The following is a 16,944-nucleotide window of genomic DNA, read 5'->3' on the forward strand; positions in this document are numbered from 1 at the left end:
TGCTATATATTAGAAACAGAGGCTGTATAAAAAGATAGAGGTGGCCAATGCAATCTATGAAAAAGAGATGCAGCTGCTCTGTTCCAATATAGCTGCTACTTAACCAACATAGTGTACAAATTGCAGTCTGGTTACAATGGTAAATGTGTTTTATTCTAACTAGTGGTAGATGTTAAGACACATCCTTGTTTTTTAATGAACCTTTGTAAAGCAGCTCGAGGTCCGCCACCACTGACACACTTACTACGTGCTGTTACTGAGGGCTGATGTGTGGGGGGTTTGGACAAAACCACTGTGAGGCATATCAGAGGGGTGTAGAGAGGGGGTTACAATCTCTCTGAACTTAAAAGTATATTCTTTTGCATCTATAATTCAGACAAGTGATGTCACTACACATTATTATGTTATTTCAACTTGCATAGTTGTGCTTACAATGAATATTGTAATTTCCACCCATGTGTAATATAGAAGTATATGATTATAATTTGGCAAAATGAGAAACCTTGTATATTAATATTAAAATGTTGTCATTCCAAGAATAATATCCTTTGACATGATTACACAAGGGAAATGATGAATATTACTTCCCCATGGATGTTTGCTTTGCATTGGGTGTTTTTTTTTTTTTTTTTTTTTGTTCTAAGCAGAATTCATGAACCCACAAATCGAGTGTCCTCAGAGGAGGAGAAGAGCATCCTACATTTAACATTTCCATGGAAATGCATCAAATTCCCCAAGAACACATGCCGATGAGAATGGAGCAGCAAGCAAAGCGATCATATCTGAATACCAAATGAGTGGAGCTCAGAGCTGTTCTCATATCTGCAGGGCCTTGGGCTACAGCAGCTCATTCCCCACGAGTGTATAATCAACAGATGCAGTTCAGGCCTCAGCCATAGCAAAGACAAGCAGAGCAGCCTTTCCCCCCAGCTCATCAGACATCTGAACTCACAGTTCAAGGAAGAGGAAGTACTCTTTTTTGGTCTCGTAGACATCCACCAGTTGGAGAATGTTGGGATGCTTTACCCTGAGGAGATGTTTCAGAAAGCACAACACAGGGAGAGAGAGAGATCAGCTTTAATGCTCATGAATAACAGAGTACAGCAGGGGAGCAAGCATAAAGGAAAAAATCAAACTGCAAGACATAATCAATTAAATATACTTCAACACAGGTAATGCTAGTTCACGTGATCTAGTTCATGTGATATGTGCATAAAGACGACCATGCAGCAGTGCTGTGCTGAGATGTACACTTGTTTCCTTTGTGATTACTTTTACACTAAAGCTTCATTGTAAATTATTTCCCCAACTGATTCTGAACTCACAAGGGTTATTTAATGAATGAAAATTTTTAATTTTGGACGTTTTTTCATCATTATTAATATTGTGCATCATGCCTGACAGGTAGTGACGCACATAGAGTTCATTAAGTGTAACTGAAATGACTAATACATCAGGATCCAGGGAAAAGCACTGCATTATGGGATTTTTTGCACAAAGTAAATATATTTGTTTTTGTTCCATGCTGTGAATATTTAAAAGCACATATACAATATGTTTATTATAAAGAATTTCATATTTAAAATCCAAGCTATTGAATAAATGTCAGGAAATGAATGCAGCCCAGTGGAGAGCAAATGGTGGTGGATTCTGGGCACAGAGGACTTCATATACAGTTACACGGGGACAATAATGCTGTGCTTCTTTACAACCAGTCAGGGGATATTGTCTGTGAACAGCTGCTGGAATAACATAAAGCTGTTTTCCACTGCAGGAGTTTATGGGTCATTTTAGGGTGTCCCTAACCTCTGTATCTTCTTACTGTGGGGATCACCACTGTAGAACATCTATTAGGACATTTGCTGGGAGAAAAAAAAGAGTATCTACTTCAGGGCAGGTATTTCTGAGGAAACTATTGTGCAGATCTCAACACTGACTAGTTAAACTTGGAGAGGACACTTCTGCCCTAACACCCCTCCTGGGGTTTCGGCCGTTGACAAGGGAACTCCATAGAACCTGGTCTTGGGCTTTTCCTTATAGTTGCAGTTACAGTAAAGCTTCTTGATATCCATCTGCAGATCTCTGTTTCAGATGTTCTTTGGCCAGCGTGTTCTCTTTCCTTGATGGTTCCACGTCAGGGCTTGTCTGATGGTCTTTGTCATTGGTTTTCAGAAAATGTGCCCAACCCAGCACCATTATTCTACTGGCCATTCATGTGTTTTTATCCATAGTTCATTGTTACTGATCTTATATCTTGAGGATCTTTCTTAAGCAGTTATTGATGGAGGTCTGCACTTTACTGATTATGTTATTTGTCACTCTCCAAGTATCAGAACCATAAGGGAGTACTGATTTTATACACGATTCGATGACCACTTTTTCTGTCCTGTTTGATGTCCTCATCAAGTAGCAGTCCTACTGGGCTTCACCATCAATAACATAAAGTTCATCATATCGGCAAACATAACCAACCTTCCACTGTTCGATTTCCTACATGCTCATAGAAGTTGAGTTACTTTCAGAGATCAAATTGTAGTTAAAGCTGTTGGACTCACAACAGAAACAAAAACATTGAAAGAGTTGTTTAAAGGATTGTTCCTGCCTGCAAACATTTACGCTCACTAGTGCCTGCCATAAGCTCCTGCAGTGGAAGGCCACCTGTTACAATCAGACGTGTGAGCTGAATGCTTTGGCCTACAGTTCTGATAAGGCCTCTTTGTGCTACACCAGCATAACAGTGGTCCACTAATTTAAATAATACCACTATAATAGTTGTGACAAAGCTCTTGCACATCATTAAAGATCTCCTCAAGACATGTTTTAAAACTGGAAAAAATACAGTATCTAATATGGCTTCCCCATGAAAAAACTTTAATTGCCTAGTTAAGGAATCTTAAAAAAGTGTATCTGCTCCTTCTCTGTTATTAAAAAAAAAGAGTCCAGAATCTATAAATATGCAAATGTGTTCCTCATTTCAGAAGTTTAATTGCAGGACACAAGATGTCTCCTACTATTTTAAAACATGTGTGTGCACCCAAGGCTTCATGTTTCCATATCACGCTGGCGTTAGTGGGATATTCAACCAGGATTGGCTTTCTAACTAGATGTGATGTCTCATGGTAAACTGATAAATGAGATCTAACAAGAGCTCAAAGGAGTAAATGAATGTGAAAACAACTCTGCATACAAGGGAACAATATGTAAATGTAATTTTGAGTGGAGGCAAACCAAAAACTGAAACTGGCTAACAACAAACCAAATTGTCAAGTGACTGTGATATTTTTTGGTACATTCTAAATAGTAACAACAAAAAATTGAAGAAGATTAATACTTGAATGAGTCCCTCTTTCCTATTACAATGCCTACACTCAAGGATTTTACTTTCAAAACTATATTTGATGTTTTGCCGGCAATTATTCACAGCCTTTCACAGTGTCACCACATTTGATTTTTCACTCAAACCCCATCATTGATGATTAGAGCATGAAAAGCAGGAGCGGGGAACATCCCTGTTATTGAGGCATCTGAAGTCTAATTTTCAGAAGAATAAGAGTTCATGTTTTGAAAAGGCTTCGTATAAAAAAATCACACCTTCATCTTCATCTTGCTCCAGTGCGCCGCTCGCTGTCAGCAGCAAATAGTCTGATAAGGCTCAGGTTATGCTAATGTGGGCTTTACAGGAAAGTTAAGTAATCGGAGAGAAGCTGTGGGAAAAATACATCTAGATAAACTGAGCCGATGCAGTTTGTGAAAAGTTCAAGAAGATGAAATAGTGAAAGGAAAAGTTTTTTGGCAGTCTCACTGCAAAACTCATCATTAACCACAATAAACAACTCACATCTTTAGGATGAGGATCTCGTTTTTGGCAGCCTTGCGGACTTTCCTCCCATCCTTTTTCAGGAACTTTTTACATGTGTACATTTTCATTGTAGTTTTGTCCTTGGCCCTGAAAATCTCACAGAACTCCTCCCTGAAAAGGAGCATGGAATGGTACTTTAGTGCTACTTAGATATAAACAGAAAACAACTTATAAAACATAAGTCAAGTGTATAGATGATAGATGTAGCTCTAGATGTTGCTGCTGAGATACTCACGATTTAACGATCTGGCCCAGATCATATTTATCTGTCACGTCTGAAGGATTGTTGTAATCCTTCTTCTCCCCGATTGTTAAACAGCCAAATGGCATGGCCACTCCTGACCTGTGGTGAAAAACGCAGAGGGAGAGACAAATGAAGCACATAAAAAGACAGACATAACACCTCCATCAATCTGGATGATTATTTCTTCAATTTGGCCTCACACTGTGCTATAATATTACACGGGATGATGACTTGGCAGAAACATGGCCCGCCCTCAGTCATAAAGAATTACTCCAGTAATGCTGAGAAAGACTTTCGAAAGTGTGAGAGCTAAAGAGCCACCAGAGGCAGCTTTTTTGTCTCACTTAACTTAGTGTAACAGAGCTTTTCATGATCCTGCATTAATAAAGGGCAAAGCCACAGAGATATGAGCCGCAAAATCTCAGCTTTCTGCTATCGTCTCATAACTAATAAAGGCAAAAGTGTGGACTGAAAGTGCCAGTACTTTTCTGTGATCTGAAAGTTACAAAACATAGGGGTCAGGGAGCTCAAGGAGCAGCAGCTAATATGAACAGAGAGTCCAGCGAGGCAACTGCAGCAACAAGTGAAGCATTTCCAATCAAGAAAGGGAGCCAGCAATTATAGGCAGAGCACCCCAGGACTCTGAGAGGAATTAAAGCACTTTACGAGCCCGGCATCAACACTTGAATACCTAATTGCAGAGCAGCCTCTCCATGCCGTTCTCTAACAGCATTTAAGACCAGCCTGCAATTCTTTTTCTCACTAAGAATTACAGGTTTTATATTCAGCTAAGGTGGAGTTGTTATTTTCGTGTTTCAAGAAAGAAGAAAGGTGATATTTTATGTCTTTGTATTCCTGTCTCTGCACAGCGCAGTCAGGAGCACTGATTCCACAACAAGGAGGAAATTAGCTGGATTGTGCAACAATAAAAAAAAGTCATGATGTACTGCAGTTAAGATAGTGTGTATTTGTGTATGTGTGCATGGGCACTTTTGTGGTTGTAAAACCTATCATCTGTTCCATGTATTCTGCACAGCAAGCACATAGTCTGACACGCATGCAGATAAAAATAGTATCAAGTACATTACACATCTCATTCTCTACACCAGCCAGGCTTCGGGATTAGCAACCAATAATACTGTTATTGGAGAGAAATCCTCTCTGCTGAAAATCCTTTTTCCTCTCTTGTTAACATGTCCATATAGTATTTTATTTTTTAAATACCTGAATGCTACTGGTAACAGTCTCAAACTGACAGATTCAGACTTCTGGGGTTTCAAACGTAACAAATCTAAAAAACTAACCCCATCAACTTGTAAGCTTTGGCTTTCTGTGTTCTTCTTCAGAATTGGTTTCCAGTTCAAATATCCATCCATCCATTCAACCACCCATTCATCTATTCATCCATCCATTATCTATCAACCGCTTAATCCTCATTAGGGTCATGGGGGATGGAGCCTATCCCAGCTGACTTAGGGTGAAGGCAGGGGACACCCTGAACAGGTCACCAGTTTATCACAAGGCTACACATAGAGACAAACAAGCACACTCACATTCACACCTACGGACAATTTAGAATCACCAATTAACCTCAGCATATTTTTGGACTGTGGGAGGAAGTAGGAGAACCCAGTGAGAACTCGCACATGCACATGAAGAACATGCAAATTCCATGCAGAAAGATCCCAGGCCAGGACGTAACTTGGGGATCTTCTAGCTGCAAGGCAACAGTGCTAACCACTGAGTACTGTGTGGCCCCATTTCCAACAAGTATGACTGAATTACTCAAATTTTGTAACATGGCATTGTGCAGCATCGAGAAGTTTTGCAGAATGGAATGAGATGATGGAGAGGACAGTTCACAGATCCATGCATTCTACGGGAAGCCACAGTGTAGTTACTTCTGAGGCATTTTTTTTAAAGCAGGAAGTGATTATTGTAATAGAAAACATCTAAACATGTATTTTGATACACAGAGATAAGTTTATATGGGTTTAATCAATGGCCAGAGAAGGACTTTAACATTTTCCATTTTCACAGACCATTTATCTGTCTGTCCAACATCTTACTGAGAGTTTCTTTACTGTGACAGATTTCTAAAAAAGGAAACTGTGGGTTGTCACTTCCATAAAAGTGGATCCATAAGGTGACCCATAATCTTAAACATTATGGTCTGGCATTAGCTGAAAATTGGATCACTGGTCTAACAACCCGATCACTTCATTTTCCACCTGCTTCCAAAACGCACTGACAATCAGACAGAGTATTCATAATGACTAGGAGAAAATACAAGTGATTTTCAAAAGATGCCATTATTAAAGTTTTAAAAAAGAAAAATTATATTTTCTTCTTCTGTGGGCTTACTGGTCGAATGTGCCCACTAAAGTAGGAGATATGGATATGTTTATGTAATTTCATCCCATAGTATCAGTAGCCTGCATAACATGTTAAATCTTCTGGAAACACAATTAAGAAACCATTTATAGATCTACTGGGAGGGGCTGTTTTGGTTAATTTACTGTGTGCCTAATAATTTAAGGCATTTAAATCCAATACTGCCATAAAGGAGTAGTGCTCACTCATCTGCAACATTACCCACAATGGCCTTTACTATGGGAAAAAAATGACTCCTTGATGTAAACATCAAGACTAAATCTGTGATGGCTCAGACTTCTTGTCATGCTGTACTGGATATCCTCATAATGCCTTAACATTCTGATCCCCACTGAAAGGAAGTGATTCTACTACACACTTAGGACAGCCAGCTAAATGCAAGTAAATTGTTTTCGAGGGAAAACCTAAAGAAAGTGGTATCAGTTACAACAAGTAAGTATGTGATTAAATGTTCTCATGATTCAAATCCCTGGACAGATTAGTGAAATGTGGTGGGAAAACAGTTGTGCACCTCCCAACAGTGATGTAGTGCTGGGCGATACGGAAAAAAATCATATATCACGATATGGATTATTTTATATCACGATAATAATATATATCACGGTATACCACAATAAAGTATGTTTTCAGTTATTCTCTGAAAAGTTTGACAAAAACTTCATTGCTTACTTTCCTCCATGAAACTTCAACCTGTTGCTGGACTGGACCCGAATATCCGGTCCCGATGGTGGTATGCGGATATTAATTTTGAAATGTGATTAGGTTAGAAACGATAGAAGAGAAATGGCACGATAGACATTTTTCTATCGTTCTCACGATATGTTTCGTCATATCACCCAGCACTACAGTGATGTGTTCTTGAATAATGTTTACACTACTTAATAATCTGGTACAATCATTCAGGGGCCATCAGCACAAGACTGCAGTTTTGCTGACTGGTCTAGGACCCATGCGATTATTCTGCATGGAAAACTGTGAATATAAAAAAGGGCGGTGCTGAAAAACTACTGCACTGCAAAATTTCACCAGATGAGTAAAGGGTAAAAAAAAAAATAAAAATTTCTTTCCAAGCGACACAACAACCATCTGTGCCAACACTCAGGCTGATGGATGTCCACATGTAAATGAGTAAAGGCAGTATGAGAAGTAAAGTGTAATGAGTAAGAAGGGCAATCTGTTCACTGTAGATCCGCAAAGCGACTCCTAATCCAATCTAAATGAACGAGCCTCAGCATGGAGATGTCTCAAATTGCAGAGAGAAAACGGTGCTCTCTCTGAACTTCCCTTTTTCTCATCTGAGGCACGAGTCTGTGTTGTGTAGTCAGTGCAAGGGGTTGACCTTTCCTGGCTCTCTATCTCTTTCTCTCACTCTCCACACAGTGTACATGTCTCTCGGTGATAAATGCTTTGGCTCAGCTGAAGTTGTGCTGCAGAGACGAAAGCAAAGTTAAATAGAGGCAATTCTGAGGATGTCTGGCAGACAGAGCAGGCGTTAGAAAACACATCAGAGAAAAATATTATGCTCAAAAACATTTATGCTCAGCAAGTAGCTATAACAGTCCACAGGAGAGTCGTAGCGTTGCAGGGAAGGAAAATAGGTTGGAGAAAAAGTGCAACTTTGATGAAACCCAATAAATCTAACAAAGTAATTCAGTAAATTAACAGAACCTTTGTGGTTTGGGAAAAACTTTCTGCACCCAGTCTGCGAGGACCTTTATTTTATAAGTTTATGGTGAACGTTTAAAGTTAGAAGAGGAACTTTGGAGAAGTGAACATTCACATAAAAATCCAAAAGAGGATAAAGCCATTTCTCAAAGACTGTCAGCCTCTGAAATCTTTTTAAAAATGTGTGCGTTAGTGTAATGGATGAAGAAATTGTGCAGCATTTCAATGAAAAATAGCAGGAAGTAGGCCATATCTTATAACAGGGACTGAATAATGGAGTCCCTTTAGTCTGACCACAAAAAGCAACAACCCCCCATGTTCTGTCTGCTATCTGACCACTATGGCTCATGATGCTTTAGGGGCCCTATTGTGACTGGGACCTACCAGTGGGTCCAGGTTGTGACACGTTGCTGTATTGCCAAGGCAATTCTGAAGGTGCAATGAGGATTTATAGGTCAGAAGATGGATAGTGATAAAGGTTTATTAAGCAGTTCCTCCTCCAGCCAGGCGAGGCAATGAGCAAATGAGGCTTTTTTTCTGTTTTTTTTTTTTTTTTTGGTGCCTGCAGAAATTAATGCAAAATTAGGATTAGGCTAATACAGTGCTAAATGTGCGCCATGTTGAGACTTTCTAAAGGTTGCAGTAAAAGGGATTATTTTACCTGTCACTGTGGTATAATGTTGGGTTGGAAAAATGTCTGCTACCTGTTTTGTATGGTAAGCCTTTACATACATGAGGAAGCAGCCGCTCGCACTAATCCCACCATAAAATTCTTCTGCAATAGAGAAATGTTTCCTGGTTTGGAGAAATCTTTCATTTGCAGTTTGGCTGTTAACTCTGTCTCAGTCCTCCTTTCACCTCCTTCTCCTTACTCTTCTTCTGCCTTAGAAGCCAATAAATGAGGATGCAAAGTAAAGATCAGACCCCATTCATCACACTAGTGCTGACTGTAGGACATTACAGATTTACTGACATGAACTCAAGCAGTGCTAAGTCTTAAGAGCTATGTACAACCTATATATTTCACAGACAAATGTTCACCTGAGCAACATAAAACACAATTTCAGATTTATACATGACACATTGATCAGCTCACAAAAATACCAAAACATACAAGGCGCTCTTGCCACACCTGTATTGATTTTGGCTTTGACTTACATGTTTGCTTGGCGGTCCATGTAATGTGAAAGGTGTCACTTGTAATAAAAAGCCCAGAAGAATCAATACACAACTGCAGTTTCACTTTAACATAGTTTGGGCATCTTTTACCTCCTTTTTTTGGCTTTTAGTTTTGATTCACAGCACATGTTTCTGGTCAGCCAAACAGAATCCAAATTAAGCAACTAAGTGGGGAAAACACTGGAGCAAAAGAGCCAGATAGTTATCTGGCAGTAACGAAAGCTGAATGACCTAGCCTCTAGTGGCCATTTGCGGAACTGCAGTTTTTGGCACTTCCACGGTGGCTTCATTTCAGCCTTAGTGGTTGCTGCTTGGTTTTCAGCTAGCTGCACTACCAAAAAGTGCCCCCCCCAAAAAAATCTGTAAAAATGTATTTAAGTTACCTTCCCCTTGTCATGCCTGGGCCCTCCCCTGTGTTGGCTTTTCCCCAGAGTTCACGAATGGTCGATATTGTGAAAACAGCTGAACAAATTGTCCATTCAAGATAACTCTGATGAATTCTGTTCGTAACACCACTGTCAATTTCGGAGACCCAGCGCTTTGTTTATGTTTTAATAAGCATAGGGTGGCATTTTACATTTCCAGATCCACGAATCTTAAAATCCTTACAAGTTGATAAATGCTGTCTGCCTGACTATGGACCAACTTTGCAGTGAAAAGAACAGGCAAAGAGAAACTACTGTACGGGTCCTTTTTTTTTTCTGTTTTGAGGCAGCAAACACAATACACAACATTTGGGTAACCTTTGAAATTTGGGCCTATCGACTGACTTTATGGCTGGAGACAAACCTTTTCATCTCTGCTGGCATGCACTTCACAGTGACTGCAGCTACGTGCTGCGAACACACGCAACTTCAGCAGCCATTTCCTGTTAGTGCATGTTTTGATTTGTGTTTTACAGGCTAATTATTTATTGAGTTGAAATCTCAAGGATGCAGACCAAATAAAATAACAAAAATAGTCCCAACAAACTCCCACTTGGGGATGGATTCAGTAAATCGCCGATAGCACTTATTCGTCCAATTGTCCAACCCTAGTTTGAAGTGAGCAGTCCTTTGCAGTATGCTTATGTGTCATTTCCCTCAAGCACACTCCATTTGTGAGTGCTTTGGACAAACTAGTAATTCTGTTTTGACAAGGCTTAGCTCAGCCATCTAAAATATCATCTGTTCCTCCCTCAGTCTCTCTGTCTGCCGCTCTCTGTTCCTGGAGATTGGTTGAAGCCTCAGCCCCACAAGGAGACCCTCTCCAGCTATTAAAAAATAAACATCCTTGACATTCATTTTCTTTCATCCCTGCTGATCTCCTGGGATTGCTCAAGAGACTGCGATAGCACTTTGCCTTCAGCTAAAAAGAGAAGATAAGGTCACCACAGATGGGGATGGCAAAAATCGTGTAAGTCTTAACAGAGAGGTGCGAGAAGGAAACCTTTCGCTGTGTCCTCTATTGCAAGTAAACGCTTGAAGGAAACTATGGTTATTACACTGGAAGCAAACCTAAGAAGTGCATGTACAAGGCAAGTTCGTGTCGAACTGCAGCAAGTCAGCTCTGAAAGCCTGCAACTAAAACCAAAACCAGGGGGATGTAATGGAGCCTATACATAATACATGGGAAACGGTTGTATCTCAAGCTTCAGTAAGGATTCAGTGACTTCAGGACATTTAATTTAAAAGGTTAAATCAGTCATTACAATCTGATACTGAAGAGGAGATACTAAAGTGGTCTGGCTGTGATCAGATAACTCACACTATGTTCCGACAGCAGAAGGATCTCACCTATACTCTTTATTTACTTGAAAAAACGTAGTTTGGAGGACCTTTTTGCATTTCTGAGTTGTGTCTACAGGAATTCAATTCATTATTCAACAACCTATCTTTATAACTGAAGGTAACACCCATAAGTGTACGAACACTTTTATCACTTCCAATATTCCCTCATCTGTAGCTGCAAAGAGACTATAAAAGTATTTCCTTACACGATCACCTCTGTGTTTCATCATTCATGATGATGTCAGATACATGTCATGTTGAGTTAGAGGTGAACAACACTTTCTGCCGATCTCAAAGGTCAAACTGAGCTGAGAACAAATCATGTACAATCCCTTGATTCTATGTGAGATGTTACATATCACCTGTCCAAGAAAATCAGATTTTAGTTGCTGGTGTGACATTCGTAGGTGGACTAACAAATGGATTTTAAAGGTACAACAACACTTTGAGTGCGAAACAAATTTTTTCAAGTCAGGTGTGGACACATAACACATTAGGATGTGCCATTGTGTGAAGGGCGAGAAAGTCACAGTACAAAATAAATCATTTAACATTACAGCAGCCCAGCAGTGAAACACATACCCAGTTAAACCCATAAGTATTCATATCCAAACACTGATCTATAGTGAATTTTTATAGTAGGCTTTGTCTGGCGGAAATGACACAAACAAGTGACAAAAGATGGTAAGACATTGTGTTGGAGATGGTGATAGCAAATTATTTATATGCTTTTATATTTGTTATACGAATGCCGTGTCCAAAATTATTCATCCTTTTTAAGTAATCTCCACTGGTATATTGTTGCACACCTCTTCTGTGATGATCTCCAGCGCTCGGTGATTAAAGGCTTCCTTGCCATCACTCTGGTCTTCACATGCCTCATCAGATCCTCGGTGAGATTCAGGTCTGGGCTCAGGCTGGTCTGTTCCAACAAGTTGATGGTGTTTCTTGGCAACCATTTCAGATGATTGTACTGTTGAAAGGTCCAGTACTCTTCTGTCTTAATGTCATCCTCTTTTCTCATGATGCCATTTACTTTGACATGGCTGCCTGGCCCATTAGTGGAAAATCTCCCCCCGAGGCACCACCTTCCCAACACCATGTTTGTCTGAGGGGATGGTTTTCTCTGGGCTGAATGCTTCTCCTTTCTTTTACACAACAAAAGCCAAATCCATGTGTCAAAGCAGTCATCTGAACACAGAATTGATGACTGAAAGTGTTCATATTGGTCTGGGTGAGCTTTTTCAAAGGCTAGGTGAGCTTTGGCCCACTTGTTCTGCATTCATGGATATCACCCTTGTTCAGTGTCTACAGGAGTGTCTGCCCTGAGATGTTGGCGCCAGCTTTGCTCAGTTTCATCAGCATGATCCTTGATTCTTCTTGGCCTCTTGTATGACCATACTTGCCAGTGCAGAAGTCTCTTTGGGCGTCCTACCACGCCTTTTCATATTACTTTTTGGTGATTCTATGCATTGTGGTCACTGGCACTTGAAAATATCTGGATATCACTTTATTGTCTTTCCTATATTGTAAGCAGTCCCAATGCGCCCACTCTCTCTCAGTAATAGACTTGCACAGCAAGCTCTATAATCTTTTTGCTTTTATTCATGACTAGTAATTAACTATTGACATTCTGCAACATGGTAGAAATTACCAGGATTATTTGGAATGACACGAGCTGAATTTTCTCAAAAATGTGAGATAGTTTCTGGAATAATTTTGGTAATGGTTCAAATGTATCATTTATCGCTCTAAAACAATTATGTGTTTGTCACTTTAAGACTATTGGTCCAAAAATAATCCCAACAACTCAGAATTGGCATGGCTACAAAGAATTTGGGGCTTTACTATAACTAAAGCACAGTTGATTTAGATATCTATATGTTTGTTTGCACCACAGTGACAATCACTACAACTGTTGTTCTAAGTTATACAACAACAATGAAATCCCAATAATGTCAAAGCTGCCCAACTGTGAGTGAACTTTTATGTATGAGGAGCTGAACCAAGGGCCAAGACAATCCATTAGTGCTGAGAGTTACTGAAAAGACAGTGGACTCCTGGTGGAATATTGAAGTTTTTTTGTGGTTTTTTTTTTTTATGCAATAAATCTTAGTCTGTCGGTATGTAACCCTGCCAGTGCCTATGGTAGCTGTGCCAGAAATGCCTCCTTTACGCCCCATGTTAGTCCAGAAATCTTCTACATAATTGATTAAAATGGGAAACCCAAGATAGAGACAATCAAAGTTCTTGATTTTATTTTACAGCATAAAGTCAAAACCGCATTAATTCAGTGTCACTTCATGGAAACACTTCCTCAGAAACTGGGGAGGAGGAACAACATTCAGCAACATCATCACTGCCTCATTACTGTACCACACAAGAATTAGGTCTTTTTTTACGTTTGACTTTAAGAGAAAACGGTTTCTTGGAAATGTTGACATAAAAGTTTGCACATGCACTCTCTCTGGGGCTTTTTACTGCACTAATTAAAGTTGCAATGCAGCATATCGGGCTTGTTATTTCAACCTTTGGAAGGCCAGTGGGGGAGCACGGACCTGAGAGTTTTATAACGAGGGGAGAAAAGCAGGGTGACAAACGCAGATAGGAAACACACGAAGAGATCGAAAGTTGTACCAATCAGCAGCATGCGTGGAACGGGATCAGAATAAAGATGGCGGCAAAGGTTTTAAAAAGTGGGCGCATACACAATTGAATTAATTATTCATGGCAGTCTCCTTTTCCACAGTGTGTCTCACTGGGCCGCAGTTCGTGTCTTTCTTGTATCGAGGAATCGTGTCCCGGGGCGCTTGCTTAACAGTGTGCTAGCAGCAGAAGCATGGCAGCTCTGGCAGTGCTGTAATAATTACCAGTCTTCTCTACTCAGCTCTCCTCTAATCCCAGTTCAGTATGCTGCTATGCTTGTCAGTGTCAGCATCGGCCTCACACAGCGCAAATCTCTCAAGAATCCACTACATCTCTCATTTGTTTGCCAGGCAGCATGGACAAATGGAAGCTTTTCGAGGGCTCGTTCAAGGACCCATGGACCCTCATCATTCAGATACCTTTAAAGAGTGATCACACTCTATGTGCTGCCATTCATTCAAAGCAATGCTCTTCATCTGACTCACATTGCTGCATTCTTCAGTGAATGAGAAAACACTGCAGTGGCTTCGTCAACAGTAGGGTGAACTTGACAAACAGCTCTCTCTTGTCTACTTCACTTCCTTCCCACTTCCTTCTGTCTTCCTGTGCCGTCACTCTCTCACAGCCCCTCTATGGCCAGTCACTATAGGCCCAACCTAGCACCTTACAAGAATCACATGACAAATTACAGTGCAGCCATTTCTTACAACAGCTTCTCAATGAAAGTGAGAGTGGAGGATCGTGCTACATAAAGAGTCGTAAAGAGAGGGTTCTTCAGGCAATATATCTCCAGTCTTTCTGCACCACACCATTATTTTTCTGCTCCAGAGCACAAAAAGCACATCGCTAATTAGGCAGGACAGAATGCAGAGTTTTTGTTATCGGTTAAATTTATGTTTTACAGCAAACAGCTCCTCAGAGGCTGTTTGCATTGCAGACTGAGGAATCGTCATCTCAGAGCTGACTAACAGCACAGCAACATGCCGCGGCTGCTTTTTCTTTCTTTTGGCACAGCGGGCCCACACTTTGGCAAAAATGACAGAATTTGTTCCTACAGACATCTGACTTGAAGTGATTTAAAACCTGGAACTCAATCAGTCAATTGTCCACGATAAACCTGCAACTGCACCTGTCTTCAGTGTCTTTTCAGTCATGCCAGCACCAAATATATGTCACACGTCTGTCCCACAAAGAAAATGGTTGTGTAACAGATCACCAAAGACACCTGCAGAAACACCTCGGTGCACTTCGATGCTGATTTAAACAGCCCTTCGCTGCATTTAGTCTGTATAACCTGTAAGTCATGCAGACGTTGTGACTATGAGATACTGTGGTTTGGTTACATCAATTATTAAAGTGATTTACGCTGATAGATTAGCTGACTCTGCTACTAGAGACTGAATAGTAATTGTGGGTTGGATTTGCCCAGGGGAGAGGTTTTATTTCCTGCATTTAAAATCTGCTAGATGGAGATTTTTGGGTTTAAGTTCTGAATTATTTTGTGCATGACGTGCATATTTACAACTCTGGTGCACTTTACAATTATGTTTGAGAGGAAACAAGTCAAAATGAATGAACAAAATAATAACATAAATTACTTAATGAAGTTATTACACTACTGATCACTCAACACTGATGTGTCTCATCACTCATTAATTTGCTTTTAGTACTCAGAGAAACTCCATCAAAGGTGTTTTGGGAGAGATTGCTGCTGTCACAGCAGAATACATCTGCCAACTCCAAATAAACTCAGGTGATTCCTGAATGTAAATGTAGCTTCAGCTGACAGTTAAATTTCTTGTTCCTGGTATTCACATTTTTCCTCCTTTGGTAGAGTAAACTGCCTTTACACACCGCAAGCCCCTTCACCTTACTGAACACAGACACACAAACTGACCTTTTCCTAACATCCAGCAGGGGGCGACCCCTCCGATCAAAAAATAAAAAAGTCCGATTGTATAACAGTCAATCAGGAAGTGACCATAATTCTCACTATATGTGTTACCTTAGTAAACATTTTCCTTAGGAATGTATGACCTCAATCGCTAGTTTCTGGTCTCCTACAATACAGCATAATGTTAATATCGTAAATTATGGCTCCATTTGAAGTAAAACAGATGATAAAGCAGGGTAGCATCAATAGTTAACTGCTCACCCACAAGTAACAATACTGTAAGCTTGTTGTCTTTTACTGCTACTACCAGCTAAGTTAGTGTTTTTGTGAAAGAAATCATTACAGCACTGAAACAGGTACAAAAAAATGTCTACACGTTTACTGAAATAATAGCGTACTATTGGATAGTTAGCCTGCAGCTAACCCTAAGAATAAAGCCTTTTAACTATTTTCATGTTTAGAATTGCTTGCATAGCTATAGTGAACAGCATATTAATTCATTTCAACTAGTTCTTATAATGTTTGTATGGTTTTTATTGGAATGTGACAACAGACATTTGACTGGCTAGCAATAAGGCCAACTTGGTCTCTATCTACAGGCAACATACATCCCACTGACAACCCCAAAAACTCCCCAAATATGGCTACTGCTCATCCAAATGACTGAACACTGTACTGCCTCGGGTCCCTAGCAATACACCCACCATGTGTTAAGTGGATGTCAAGATATTCGAAGAACAGACACACACACGCATACACATGTGATTTTAGTCTTGTATATTAAGATCAATAGTTGAGAACAGATAAGCTAACCTAACTTATGTTTATCTGCTCCAAGTAAATGTGTTTCAAGCATTCAAGCATTTTATGACATCACCCTTGAGCTGTGAAACTGCATCCCCTCAAAAAAAGTGAGTGGTTGCCACTCCAGATGCATTAAGCTAATCTGTTATGTTTTGTAGTTGTGTACACTATCATGCTGTTCCATGAGTGAATGAGCTTTGTGAAGGGGGTGGACAAAATAACTCTTTGACAACTGCCATAACAAAAGATAAACTCTCTGTTAGAGAAACCAGAACTGTTTTTAGAACAGTTATTTTCTTACAACTAGTTCTAGTCTGGGAAGACTACATACTGATGCAGGTATATAACTTAACAAGACAACGAATAACAACCACACCAGTAAAATGAGTGAAGAAACAATTAAAAATACCTCACAATTGTGTAATTATACAATCAGTTAATCAGAAGATAGAGAACCGAAAGAGATTTTTTTAAAAAGTCACTTCAACGA

The 16,944-nt window shown here is 39.9% G+C and overlaps 1 protein-coding gene across 1 annotated transcript in view; it reads right to left on the bottom strand.

Annotated features, from left to right (window-relative positions):
- LOC111573972 (caM kinase-like vesicle-associated protein) overlaps positions 1–16,944 on the bottom strand; it is a 46,115-nt gene that overhangs the window by 9,380 nt on the left and 19,791 nt on the right. Inside the window, exons 2-4 of the mRNA XM_023278335.3 lie at positions 4,095–4,202; positions 3,839–3,970; positions 953–1,027 (exon numbers count right to left, since the gene is read on the bottom strand). Coding sequence (XP_023134103.2) covers positions 953–1,027; positions 3,839–3,970; positions 4,095–4,189 — 302 coding nt within the window. The 5' untranslated portion in view covers positions 4,190–4,202. The remainder of the gene's footprint in view (positions 1–952; positions 1,028–3,838; positions 3,971–4,094; positions 4,203–16,944) is intronic.

The sequence above is a fragment of the Amphiprion ocellaris genome, chromosome 5, assembly GCF_022539595.1.
Source record: "Amphiprion ocellaris isolate individual 3 ecotype Okinawa chromosome 5, ASM2253959v1, whole genome shotgun sequence".
NCBI classification, from domain to species: Eukaryota; Metazoa; Chordata; class Actinopteri; family Pomacentridae; genus Amphiprion; species Amphiprion ocellaris.